Source organism: Rhyacophila brunnea, unplaced genomic scaffold (genome assembly GCF_057557595.1).
Source record: "Rhyacophila brunnea isolate RB1 unplaced genomic scaffold, BYU_Rbru_1.0 scaffold_4, whole genome shotgun sequence".
Lineage (NCBI taxonomy): Eukaryota > Metazoa > Arthropoda > Insecta > Trichoptera > Rhyacophilidae > Rhyacophila > Rhyacophila brunnea.
Window position 1 is genome coordinate 23,320,629 of NW_028233068.1, and position 14,114 is coordinate 23,334,742.

Here is a 14,114-nt window from a genome sequence, read left to right on the forward strand (position 1 = left end):
AAAATATGTAGTAATGCTTTTGTTTCAAAGTGGTTTAAATAATTGAACTGGTGCTTACGCGGTTGAACTCTGATTTTTATTTCATTATTATGTATACTAGATTGTCAAAATAAACTTACTGGTATGTATAATCTAAATTTGTTGTCTCGGTTTATTCGAGCACAGGTGTCGTGGAATGTCTGAAGATTGTTACAAAAACCAAGTCTCAAAGGATTGCCAAGTTCGCATTCGACTATGCCACCAAAAATAACCGCAAGAAGGTGACTGCAGTACACAAAGCCAATATCATGAAATTGGGAGACGGTCTTTTCTTGAGAAGCTGCGAAGAGGTAATGTTTTCAATGTTTGAAGTTTTAAAAATCTCCATATTTACAGCGTTCTTACTAAAATTAATTCGTAGAGTCATGGGCGGACAGATAGCTTCAAAGAATAAAATCAGTCACCTGGACAGTGAAAAATGTGAACTCAAATCCCACTCAGTCCAATTTTTTTCTACATAGTATGTTTCTGAGATTTTTCACAATTATATACTTTCAAAATAAGATTCTAATATCTTTAAATATGTATTCAGTATTGAATAAAAGAATAATAATTTATTTAGTCATTTTACATTATTGTTCCTTTTGGTTGCTGTAAAAAAGGTCTTAACACTACCTAACAGGCCAAATATAATTTGCGAAAAATTAAATTAAAAAACTAACTAAAATATCAGTTGTAACACTTGACAAAATTCAAGGTAAATCGATGGTAAAATCAATGGTAAAATGTTTTAGGAACATTCCGATAGATGTCAGTAAGTGTCCAATTTTGATATTATTTGTTTTGACCGAATTATTGGTAGAGGTAAATTTTATATTTAACACTTCAATCGGGTGCCTGGAACAATAGACACTATCCTGTGGCGGGCGTTTTTCGCGCTCAGCGCAAAAATATATTGCTTTCTTAAAATTGACACAACTTCTAAACCAAACAATATTTTCGATTGAAATTTTCAAAGAAATCATATGTGACATTTGATTATTAAAAATAAATTATAAATACTTTGATTACATCATAATTTCACTATATTTCTAAGCTGAATATAAAAACCTGATATCAATTTAGTAAATGGCACTCAATATTAAAGTTTACAATCGTCGGATCTGTGAAATCTGATCGCGTAAATATTTGAGAAATACGTGTCGCCTAAATGCTGTTGGCGAACATTCAGTGTATAATAACTCATGAGTTTTATTGCTTCTTGTCAAAAAAGGGTCTTTGGCGGTTGTCGCGCCTAATTTGAAAAAACCATTCAACTTATGAATCACAGTATTTATTCTTCCAAAGAATCAATACACTCCATTGTTGATAATCAAGCGAGCGATATGAAAAATAGTCCGACACGTGAAACGACTCAAACTGAACTAGAGATTGAGATAGCAAAACAAATCTATACGACAGTTAATTCTTTGTTTACTCTTATAATCTAGCGAAGAAGTAGAACTAACGATAATTAGGTGCGGGGTTTTATTTCACGCCGATATACAAACCCGTGAAAAGCCGTTTCCCGCAAACAACCGACAGTCAACAAAAACGACTTTTGCCATGTTCCGCATTCGACTGACAATCTGCGAAAAACGGCATTTGCCATTTTCCGACGAAGATGTGTTAAGACGGTCACTAACACCAACATAATCTTTGTTATCCAAAAGAATTTGCTTGATATGTATATGCAGTCAAGCTCCCTCATTGGCTGACGTCAAAATTGTTATTAATATAACAGTGTGGCCTAAAACAAAGCGCTTGAATATACACGTTATTCGGACATTTTCTTTTTTAATTTTCAACTACCTATGCTAATTTTTATTATTACCAGTAATATCTCTATCCACATATTTCTACGATGTTATCAAAAATTGGACGTGGTATTCCTTTGAAATGACAGAGTAAGGAAGTTATTATTGATGCAATAGGTTTTTTAAAGAATTTTCACACAAGCGAAAGAAAGAGCGGAAGTCACATTTTTATCGTTTTTGTGTTAAGTATGCAGATTTAAATGTGTATTCACGTTCTGTTAATTCTGAAAATTAGGGAGTCCAATGTTTTCAAAAGACTTACTCTTAAAACGACGGTAGTACAATTATTATACTTTAGAGCTGAAAGAGTGGATGTCCAGCTTAAGTCATTTTTGCTTTAACCTATAGCAAAAAGATTAATTGGAAAAGTGCGGAAGTCCAACATACGGGGTTTTAGTCCGAACGCGAGAGAGTATTTTAAGTAGATTAGCAATACTGAAGTCACACTTGTAGTGTTTTTGGCCGTCACCCGTGTCGTCGAGTGTTTTAGTGTATTTAAGGTTTAAAATTAAACTATAATCAAATATTATTTGGCTTGGTTTATGCAGGATTTAATTATTTTTTAAAAAAACTAACTATTACTATCTGCCTATTGTAGTATTGGTTCAATGAAAACAAATACTTATGACTGGCAAAGTTTAGTGTGCACTATTTATGTCGGATTTTAACAGCCTCATTCAGCCAAAATTCATAAAATTTTGACAATATTACACAAGTTTGTTGTTATTTTTTTTATTTTTTTATTATTATTATTATGTTTACATCACAAAAATATAATTTTAAATGATATTATCTTACATGTTTTATTACATATTTAAAATCCCAAGTCCATAGTATCGACATTATACAATGGACACTTCAGAGCAGATAGTGCTGAAGTCCAATAATTTCCCAATTATGAATTAATCAAAAAAAAAAAAGTCTAACCTCGAATGGCCTTTACAATTTACAAATTTAGTAAAATAATTGAGGATATCTGAAAAGTTTCATTTGTAGCGACATTTGACTGATTGTTTTTGGTTAAAACTGCTCTCCTGCAAAATATTGAATTTGTGACTTCCAGACTTTCAGCTCTAAGGTTTATGGTAAAGCTTTATGTTTTATAATTTGATTTCATTAAGATTTATATTTGAACCAAAAAAATATTTTTTTTAATTAAATTTTATTGTAATATTAAAACTTCGTGGAATTTGAATTTAATCTTTTAGTATAAACAATTATTTTTGAGCCGATCTGCACCAAACCGTCTTTAAATTTGCACTGACTCTACTGCCGAGATATCTCGTATCTGGCAGTGATCGGGTTGACTTTAAAATAAAATAACTATAATTTTATGAGAAAAGTAAGCATACTGCCTAAACAAAAACTCAGCAGTAAAAATTATACATTGTGAACCATTAGTCTATTTATTTGCCTGTCCCAAATATAGATGGCGAAGATGTACCCGAAGATTGAATTTGAAAAGATGATTGTGGATAATTGTACGATGCAAATGGTCTCCAATCCTCACCAATTTGATGTGATGGTAACTCCAAACTTGTATGGAAACATTGTGGATAACCTGGCTTCAGGATTGGTGGGCGGTGCGGGTGTCGTGGCCGGTGCTTCTTTCAGCGCAAGATGTGTCGTCTTTGAACCAGTAAGTTTTATTTGTATATATCAATTCATTTTTTTTTGTTCAATAGTTACTATTATCGTAGATCAATAATATAAATCGCAATTGAACATATCATAAACATAATTCCGTCTTGATTATAACTTTCCACGTCTTAAATATATAACCAGCATAATATGTATTTAATTTTTATGCATTCCTCTACGCTGATAATAACTTACTGTATGTGTTCTAATTGTTTAGGGTGCGCGTCACACCTTCTCAGAAGCTGTCGGCAAGAATGTTGCCAACCCAACTGCTATGCTTCTTTGCGCTGTCAACATGCTTGCTCACATCAATTTGCCACAGTATTCTATGTTGATCAAAAATGCAGTAGACCGGTAAGATTTATAATTTTATTAAGAGTTTTATTATAGTGTACCCATTTTTTACTTTTTTACCTATGTTATCTTATTGAATGTGTACGCTTACCATTTTTAGGTTGTCTATACAATAATAGATTGATGGTGGTGTTTATGGAGGAAAGATTGTTTGTTTTTATTGATTTTGAAAGTAAAAAAATTATATTCTCGAATTTAGATAATGACATAATACGCAAATTGACATTTTAATGTTTGTTTTTCTTTTCCGTTGATTCATTTGTTTATATTAGGCTTAAAATTATTGAGTAAGTATATATATGCAATAACAGCAAGTATTTTAATAAAAAATCTAGCAAGTATTTTATTAAAAAGTGGGGAATTATTTAATATGAACAGCAAGTAAAAAAATGATTGTTGGTAAGTATTAAAATAATAACAATGGAAGTATTTAAATTATTATAGGGAATTATTTAAATAATTTTCGGGAATTATTTAAATAATAAAATTAATGATAAGTATAAATTTGTCAGAATAAAATCTATTTTGGACAGATTTTTTCTTTTACAGAAATAACTTATTTAGTAGCTTCTTTATTATGTTAAATTTAGTAGGATAGTATTATTCTTTCTATCTGGCTCTCCAGAACAGATTGTACTATTTGAATAGTATTTCTCTATTATTTCATTCCTTACGCTCATTTAGTGTAGCAGCATTTGTGTATCTATAAAATGGCTCAATGATGCAATGTGAGTCTCCTGAGCAAGCTTCTAGTGCCTTTAAGATGCTATTTCATTTTAACTATCAGCTGTAACTTCACTGCACATTCCGAACCATCAGTTGTAGGTAGCTGTTAGGCATACACTCTTGATCTAAGCGCACTTCAAAGATATATGTAACCTTACCATGTGAGATTCCAACCCTTAATCTCTACTTCATTGCGGAGTTAAATACAATTGTAGTGTCTATTATATATATTTTCATCGTTGCAATAATAACAAGACATACTTCAGACTTGTATAGTGTTTATTACATATTATTTTCAATATCAGAATTAAATAATAAGACAGACTTCAGTTGTTTACAATAAATATATTTCTTATGTTCATAAATTCACAATAATAATTAATGGTAACAAATATATGACAGAATAGGACGTTTCCTTCAATTACGTATCAATTACATACAACCAATTACTAAAAACGACCGATGTCGATCAATGTGAATGATTGAAAATGATAATCTAGAATACACATCCCTCGAATAAACAATGGGAAACAAATTATTTACAGTCAAACGATAACATAAAAATCTTGTCCTTCAATTTCGACATTCCGATAATCGCAACTTTTGACTTTTGACAGCTCGACTTTTTTATTCGTTCGTTGATCAGTATCAGAGCATAGACAAATCGGACGACTTAAGTTTCATGGTCTTGTTTACATTACATACTATAATAAATTGACAATATTAAATTATTATCTGTTTCGGCATTTACACTAATAGTAAAAATAATAATATACATATATAAATAATTAATATACTTACTTAAATTAGTAATTTTAAAAGACGTTGAAAAAAACCTTTTTTGTAGTGATGAGTCCAAAACATGTGAAATTATAAAAAATCCACGAACCCTAACTAATTAATTTAGCATACAATTTTAATTGAGATAAATTTAATATCATACTATTAATTATCATTGTTGTATCCAAACTGAGATTCATTTTTTTTTTTATAAAATTAGACAATAAGTAATAAAAATGTACTTAGTTTTAAAAAAAAAATTGTTAATATGATTTCTGTAATATTTGTAGTACCTACCTAGATTACCTATATTTTTGATCAATTATTAATTTAATCTTTGAGGTTATTCGCATTTCTTGTGTGAAATGTCCATCTAGCTCTTTTTTCTGCACCTGTGCGACTTCTTAGTTGATCTTCTTTTAATAATAATGTAATCATAAATAGTTTGTTCTTACCGATATTCATGAATGCATAGACTAATATACTTTATATGCGATAATGGTAACCCTAAAATGCAGTGCGCCCCATTGAATGTTTTTTACTTTTCATACTATCAAAATAATAATGGATATTGGTTTTATCTATTGGCCCCAATGACATTATTAATGGACGACGCACTCAGTACAGTAGCTAGCAAGTAAATTCACTCATAGCGACATTCGCACATGCATAGGTAGACGTCACGCAATATCCATTATGCGATATCACGCATCGGGAATTTATAGCAATATCACCTTTATTGTAATGGCGTTAGAACAGTGTTTCTAGTATCAATGTTCGTTTGAGCGAACCCGTTCGAACCGAACCATTCGGCAGACCCAACAAAAAGCATCGGGAATTTATAGCAATATCACCTTTATTGTAACGGCGTTAGAACAGATTATGCCATTCGGCAGACCGGACAAAATAGTGAGTTTCATTTTTTTTTCCAGATGCTTCGTCCATATTAATGTCATTGATTGGCCCATGTCATTTAAATAATGATCATTTATTTTTACTACTGATTTTTGAATATTACGAGGGTGGGTCAATAAGTCCTTAGAAAAGCCGACAGGTGGCGCGACTAGTACTGTAAGCGGTTTGTTTTCATGCAGCGGCACTACCGATTCAGTATGCTGCGAAGTTTCAATCAGATTGGTCGGGTTGTTGTTTTTTATTTTCGTACATTTAAAAAAAAATTTTGCTTGTTTACAAAAATGGAGAAAATTGAGTTTAGAGCTGTTATTAAACATTTTAATATAAAAGGGTTAACAGCAAAGGAAATAAAAAATGAGTTGGATTTAGTTCACGGCATATCTGCTCCTTCACTTGCAACTATTTATAACTGGTTAAATGAATTTAAACGTGGTCGTACATCAACAAAGGATGAACCACGCTCAGGACGTCCTGTAGAGGTGACTACACCAGAAATGATCAATAAAATCCACGATATGGTGTTAAGTGACCGAAGATTAAAGTTGAGTGAGATAATTGAGGTTACAGGGATCTCAAAAGGTAGCGTCATTTCTATTTTACATGACAAATTGGGCATGAAAAATATTTCTGCAAGATGGGTGCCGCGTTTGCTCACAGTCGACAATAAACGCAATAGGGTGGTGGCCTCTAAAGCCCTGTTGTCGCTCATGCAACGCAATCCGGATGAATTTTTTCGTCGCTTTGTGACTGTAGATGAAACATGGATACACCACTATACTCCCGAGACGAAAGAACAGTCAAAGCAGTGGATTGCGAAAGGCGAACCATTTCCAAAGAAGGCGAAAACCGTAAAATCAGCTGGTAAGGTTATGGCTACTGTATTTTGGGATGCACGTGGAATTATTTTCGTTGACTATTTGGAAAAAGGAAAAACAATAACAGGGGATTATTATGCATCTTTATTGGACTAGCTAAAAAACGAAATTGAAGAAAAACGGCCTCATTTAAACAGGAAAAAAATCCTCTTTCATCAGGACAATGCCCGTGTTCACACATGTTTACGATCAATGGCTAAAATTGAAGAATTGAAGTTCGAATTGGTCGACCACCCACCGTATTCGCCAGATTTAGCCCCCGTGACTTTTTCCTTTTCCCAAACTTAAAAAAATGGCTAAGTGGACAACGTTTTTTTTCAAATGAAGAAGTCATCGATCGGACAAATGCTTATTTTGAGGACCTTCCGAAAACTTATTTTTCTGACGGTTTAAAAAAAATTGAGAAACGTCTAACCAAGTGTATTGAGCTCCAAGGAGATTATGTTGAGAAATAAAAAAAAAATACAAAAATAAGAACTGTTTTAATGCTTTTTTCTAAGGAATTATTGACCCACCCTCGTATTTCTTGCTGTACCAATATTTTACATTCAACATTAAAACTGGTGGGCTTATACCGATACTTTGAAATAAATACTTACCATTCATTTAAAATTCTGACAGTTATTTAAAAACTGAACTTCGAATTTGTCTATTAATACTTGCTTCAAAAATGCACGCCTTTATATTATAGCCAACAATAAGAATGATGTTCATGATTTACAATACCTACTTGTTCAAACACTAAAGTTATAGCTTTTCTTACAAATCTTGATTTTGAAGGAGTAGCATTTTCATACCAATGGAATCCGTCTACACCAAGAGTCATCAAACCTGGGTAAACTACCTCATGTGTTGTGTAAAAATGAAAATCTTAATGATGGCTCAATAAACATAAATGAAATTACACAAAATTTTGTTGCTTAATAAGCGAATCCAGGTGGCTCTCGTTGTGCAGTGTGTATGGCGCTGACCTTCTATCCGGTAGCTCTGGGTTCGACCCGGTGAGGACACAATATATTTATGTGATTTTCTCAAAGCCTGGGTGTTTGTGATTGTTCAAAATTACTAACAACCACCTTGTGTGAAAAAGCAAGGATATGGTTATCAATAATAATAATAAAAAAATAAGCGAATCTAATTTTTAGGGTCTATTTTGTTGGCAATAATGTAAATTGGATGAGTATTCCAACCACACCCCATCCCGAGATATCGATTGAACACCAGTACCGAACAGACAGTATCCAAATTACTCTAATCAAAAAGCCCCGATTTTTATGTTGTCGTATAAACAATAAAATAAGACTATTTCTTCAAAAACTGACGTGAAAACGTTTTCAATGAATTTCATTAGTGCCATAATGAGATTTTTATTAATCTTAAGGGCGGACATGCTCAGCGTAGGTCAAAATAGAGCTTTTATTGCATTTTCAAAGCATGATCCTGGATATTCATTAAACGTTGTAGATAATCTATTTATATAATTTTGAAGCCTTATTACCCTTTATATTTATTTTAAACATTTGATGACTGCATAAAGTATTTTTATTACATAAAATAGTATTCTTTTAAACCTCTCGCTCTAATTCTTTAGAATATTGTCATATTTCAGTACATTTATGTGCAGTGGTGTTAAGATTTTTTACATTTATTGATTTTTAAACGCATTTATAAAACCATTAGTATAATTTATGTCGACATTATTATAGTGAAATATTTAAGATCAAAAATCATATTGATATTCTCTTTGATCCCAAATTTGACAAGAATTAGGAATTTTATTATTCAAAAAAGATTAACACATTTGAAGATAATTCTAATGATTCTAATTATAAACTATGTCTTTGACCATGTAAGTGTGATAAACATCCTACGAATAATGATTGCTTTATAATAATTATTGACCTAAGAATAAGGTAGTGTTTTTTTGAAATACGCCATTTCTTTTGGCATTTCCCAGTGGTTAAGCTACAACATACGGCCGTAGCCATAAAATGACAAACTAAAACGAGGTACGTGTGAACTCACCTGGATTTCCAAAAGTATGAAAGCAACAAGCTTACTATTGCCACACAGGATAAAGCAACATTTATATTAAATGGAGAGCAACGAATCATTTCACTCGCCTTTTAATATAACAATTTAATTTAGTTTTTGTGGAGCACCTCTAACGTATCCAATCTCAAAAAATGCAAGCGTCGGATTGAGTCATGTTTACTCGAAAGTCGGTAAGGCAGATCTCTACAACAATTTTATGTGAGAAATGAAAAAGTATAATGATAACAATCCACTAGATGTCACTGACCGCATTATTACCAATACTACAAGGCGAGTTTGCACTTGCCCCGTGTTCACACTTAGCCTGGTCTAAATGAAGAATAATTTCATATTAATAATGTATTTTTGTTTAATTGCAGAGTCCTGAAAGCAGGAAAGGTCAGGACAAAGGACATCGGAGGCCAGTCAAACACGATTGACTTCACTCATGCAGTTATCGCAAACTTGAAGTAAAATAATATAGGTGAAAATAATGCCAAAGTAGACATATTTATTCACTTATCTTTCATTTCTCAGTACGTGTTTCCAATAGCTTTCTCTGAATGTATCATAAATATCATCCTCGATGAAAGTTTTATCAACAATATTGCCACATTGTTTTACATACCTATCGAATGAAAGATACATAGAAAAGTAAATTGGGTTATAAATTCTAATATCATAAAAATTTATTTGGATAAATTTAATGAAATGTGCTGCACCTAATTGTTATAGAAAATATTTATTAAAATGCTATTATATTTTATATTTTATTTATTATCTATTTATTTTTGAGCCTGCAAGATTGGCTATAAACAATGAAATTCAACATATTCATTATGAAAGCAAATGTTTTTTGCAATATTCAAACTAATTCAAAACACGTTTGTTTTTATTTTTAATATAGTATAGTGGGATGCAATCATGAATTCAGCAGCTCAATACTTAAAGGTCCAGTGTCATAATTCGCAATTGGTTTTCAAATGCAGTTAAAAGTTTCTCTGAGTTTGAAAATATTTTTTTTTTGTTGAAAATAAACACAAAACTTTATATCATTTTAAAGTGTTCCATTTCAATCTTGTGATCAGTTTAGAGCACTTTTTATTTCGTATATGTATATATTTAAAAAGTTAGAATTGACATTGGACGTTTTTGTACACAGCTAGTTTTTGAGGGACAGTGAACTACAGTGGATATAAATAAAACTAAAAGGTCCAATGTCAATTATAATTCGATTTGGAAAGGAAAATTAAACATAAAAGTGAGTTTTATAATATATTTTTAAAAAGTCATAAGGAGGTTTATTAAGCAATTTATAAACAAGAAGAAAAAATGACTATTAGCCGTACGATTAATATTAAAATTATTATGAAATAAAATAAATCAGGTAGGTAGAATGATGTTATACTTTAACACTGAACAAAACTACATTAATCTTCATTTTCATCTCTATCAGCTTCATCTTTGTCAGGAAAAAATTCAGCAACATTTTCTTCCCCCTTGGTCATTGATTGGTAGAAATAGTGACTACATAGGTGAATGAAGGGCAAAAGAGACAGCAGCAGATCTCTTACTTTTAAAGCCGGCAGAGAAATAGGTTTATTATGAAGAGACATAATATTAGTTTGCCGGTTACGGCCCGTACGCGACCTCATAACATTCAGAACCCTAAATGACCTAAAATCCAGCCTGCATCATTTTTTCGGTATTGTATCCACTTCATTCGAAGCCATGGAACGGGTTCGCCAATGGTATTTTGTTTACGGTGGACATATTCTTTTGAAAGCAGTGCTTAAAAATTTAAGAAATTAATTGAACATGTTAACTTCCTGAGTAGTTTTGTCAATTAGTTTTATAAGATATGAATGTGCCATCTCTGCATAATAATTCCACAAAATGTCTTGATCTGGAAGACATGATGCACAAATCTCGACGTTTATGGAGATAATAAACAACAAAGTCGATTTCAAACACTTTACAAATTGTTTGAAACTGTTGACAAGTGACGTTGGTCATAGACAGTATGTACCTGCTCCGTTTAAAATGATTGCCACAAAGAAATGTGTCCCATGCAAAAAGGACTGATGTCGACATTGGTCATTTTACAACACAATTTTATTAAGGATTCAAAATGACTGGTCCATAGATTTTCAATATCTCCTTATTGGTGCTTAGCAGACATTGGACCTTGTAGGACATATTAATATGGACGATTTTAAGACCAACCATGGCATTAACTCACTTTGATCAATTTTTGACATTGGACCTTTAACCACTGAGCCACTGAATTATAAATTGAAAAAATTAGTTTAATGTTATCTGTATTGAATACATAGACAAATAATATCTGATACACAATACCTACTGAAGTTTTGTTGAACCACACAATATTTATTAGCAAACTGTGATCTGGTGGACACGGACCTTGTAATAGTATACATATTACTTACCCATGTTTCATGAACTATAATTACCATAGTATGTTAGAATCAGTAATTAACTACTCCAAAATTCTATCATTTATAGCAGTGAGGTTTTCACAAACGTGTACTACCAAATTCAAAAATTTTAGTTCTACCAACAAAAAAATCTCTTACATTATTAAATATTATTTTAAATAAGCACTATTTTTGGATGGTGTATATTGCACAAATCATCCACATACCACGAGTCTCAGTAGTCCAATGTGTAAGGCACTGGCTTCACATCCAGGGCCTACGCGTTTGATTCCTGATGAAGTCACAATAGGTCTGGGTGTTTCTGTGATTATTTCATTGCTACTTCTAATACTACAGGTTTACTACTACACTACACTACTGGACATCAAGGTATGTTATGCTAAAATAGAAAAAAATGTGCCACCAGTAGAGAACCGCTGATCTATAGTGATCAGTTGCATATTATATTATAGAGAAATTAAGTCATTAAAAAGTACATTACATGGATATATTCTCCCATTTAAACCATTTTCTATAATTTTAAGTATATTTATTGTATGTAAAATAATTTTATTTCATTATATTTTTTATTTTATTGAATTTCATTATTAATCTTGTTTATTTATTACAGGTATCATTGTAACAGTGAATTAATTTGTAAATAAAATTTTACTTGTTGACAGAATAAAATTATCAGTTAGTTTCATTTTATTTAGTCTAAAATAATGAATAACCGATTACAACTGAACATCATATTTTTTAACAGTATGTACTTCTTAATTTTCATTATAGAAAGTTGGAACATCATTATTTTGTTTGATTCAACATTTTCGCAGTGACTCTTTATCATTAACCCTGAATTATGAAAGCTTACATAATTATAAGTTGGATTTTAAACTGTTGTGTTGCCAAGTACTAGTGACCTCAATTTCCCGTACACATCTCGGCAGAAAACATATTCATATCCTGAAAATAAAGTAAAGTAAATATTTTAATACAATTTTTATTATAATTTATTTACATTCATACGATATCCAAGATAATAATAAAAATTCGTAAGAGATGTTCAAGTAAAGGAATTGGTTTGATATCACTACTTCAAGAATAGCACCTAAACTGTTATTTATGACATATACCTGAAGTTATTCCCGAGGTTTGGCTAAAATTTCTAATCTTTGTTTATGTATGTTCTATCTATCTTCATTATGGAAACGGCGGTGTCGCTTATCCGAGGAATCGTTTAGGCCAGAACGTCCTCTTTGCCTTAAAATTCTTGCATAAACGGTGCCATTTGAGTTTTCAATATTTTCAGACAATGCTGCTTTACATCTTTCAGTTAACACATGTCCGAACTGTTCCTGTGTTGCCATTAATCGCCTTAAATATAAAAGACAATACAGTATAACTTATGTGTTTTTCTTTTAATGAAAAAATGTGTATAAATTGGTCCAAAACCACTGTTTTCTTAATGTAATATCCAACTAATGCCAATCGACTGACATACCTACTTACTAGATTGTGTTTAATTTTTGTGCATTTTAGGCATCAAATGATTATCACTACAAAACAATACGGTAAACTGTAACTTTTTAGAAAGAATGATTGTCAACCATTCACTCAACCCATTGTGTACTTGCACTGTATTTACACTCACATTAAAATACATGTATTTTTTACCAGCTGCAGGAACGAATTTGCAACTTGCGGCTCGAGAAACAACCACTCCACCAACTAGGTCACCGTGGGTGCTAAAGACTAACCAACAGAAGACTTATCAATATAATTATTACCTGACACATGGATATGATGCTTCTTGTACTCTTTCAGTTAGAACAGATTTTAAAGCTGCTTTTCTTACACCAGATAGTAATATTGCGCTTTCCTGAATATCATCAATATTCTGTCTCGGTTTTGATAACCATCTCAATCTTCGGGAAACTCTAGGCTTTTTTCTAATCGGTGCCATTGTCAATAATATAAAAACATCAACAATGTTCTCTGAATATTAAATATTTTAAACAGCCATAGCGCCCTTTCATATTCACAATAAATTTACCAGCCAACCCGATATCTATAAAATGTTTAGCTAAATTACATTATGTGTTATAATCATCTAATGTTTTACCATCAGTTTATTAAATTTTAATTATTTCTAACAATGAATTTATGCTGTACTACTTCATTTGTTTGAATTTTATTGCCAAAGTTTATTTGAACTAAGAATAATAACTACAACTCATTTTATTTGTGTGCTTTTGTTTTCTCCTAAAATAGGTACCATAGATAACAGACATAGATAATATTATATTTGTACGTTCCATACAAGAGGATGCCCCCTACAATGACGCTATATCTTGGAGTAACATTGAATTTTGACTATGTGAGCTCCAGAACCCAAAAAAGTATTCATAATTATAAAACAAATAAATAATATAAACATTACATTATAATAATATGTAGGTACGACATAAGTTTATGGAGATATATTATGTAAAAATAATTGAGCCCATATCCGG

General features: G+C 31.4%; 1 protein-coding gene across 4 annotated transcripts in view; it reads left to right on the plus strand.

The window, feature by feature from the left end:
• Idh3b (isocitrate dehydrogenase [NAD] subunit beta, mitochondrial) overlaps positions 1-13,841 on the plus strand; it is a 32,882-nt gene extending 19,041 nt beyond the window's left edge. For 2 of the 4 annotated variants that reach the window (XM_085953563.1, XM_085953565.1), the window contains exons 6-9: positions 166-329; positions 3,265-3,474; positions 3,694-3,830; positions 9,541-9,926. In XM_085953563.1, the coding sequence (XP_085809689.1) occupies positions 166-329; positions 3,265-3,474; positions 3,694-3,830; positions 9,541-9,634 (605 nt within the window). In that variant the 3' untranslated portion in view covers positions 9,635-9,926. Of the gene's footprint in view, positions 1-165; positions 330-3,264; positions 3,475-3,693; positions 3,831-9,540; positions 9,927-13,278 lie in introns of those variants that run through there. The other 2 variants (XM_085953566.1, XM_085953564.1) reach the window with 2 other exon arrangements.
• Positions 13,842-14,114: the final 273 nt, after the last annotated feature.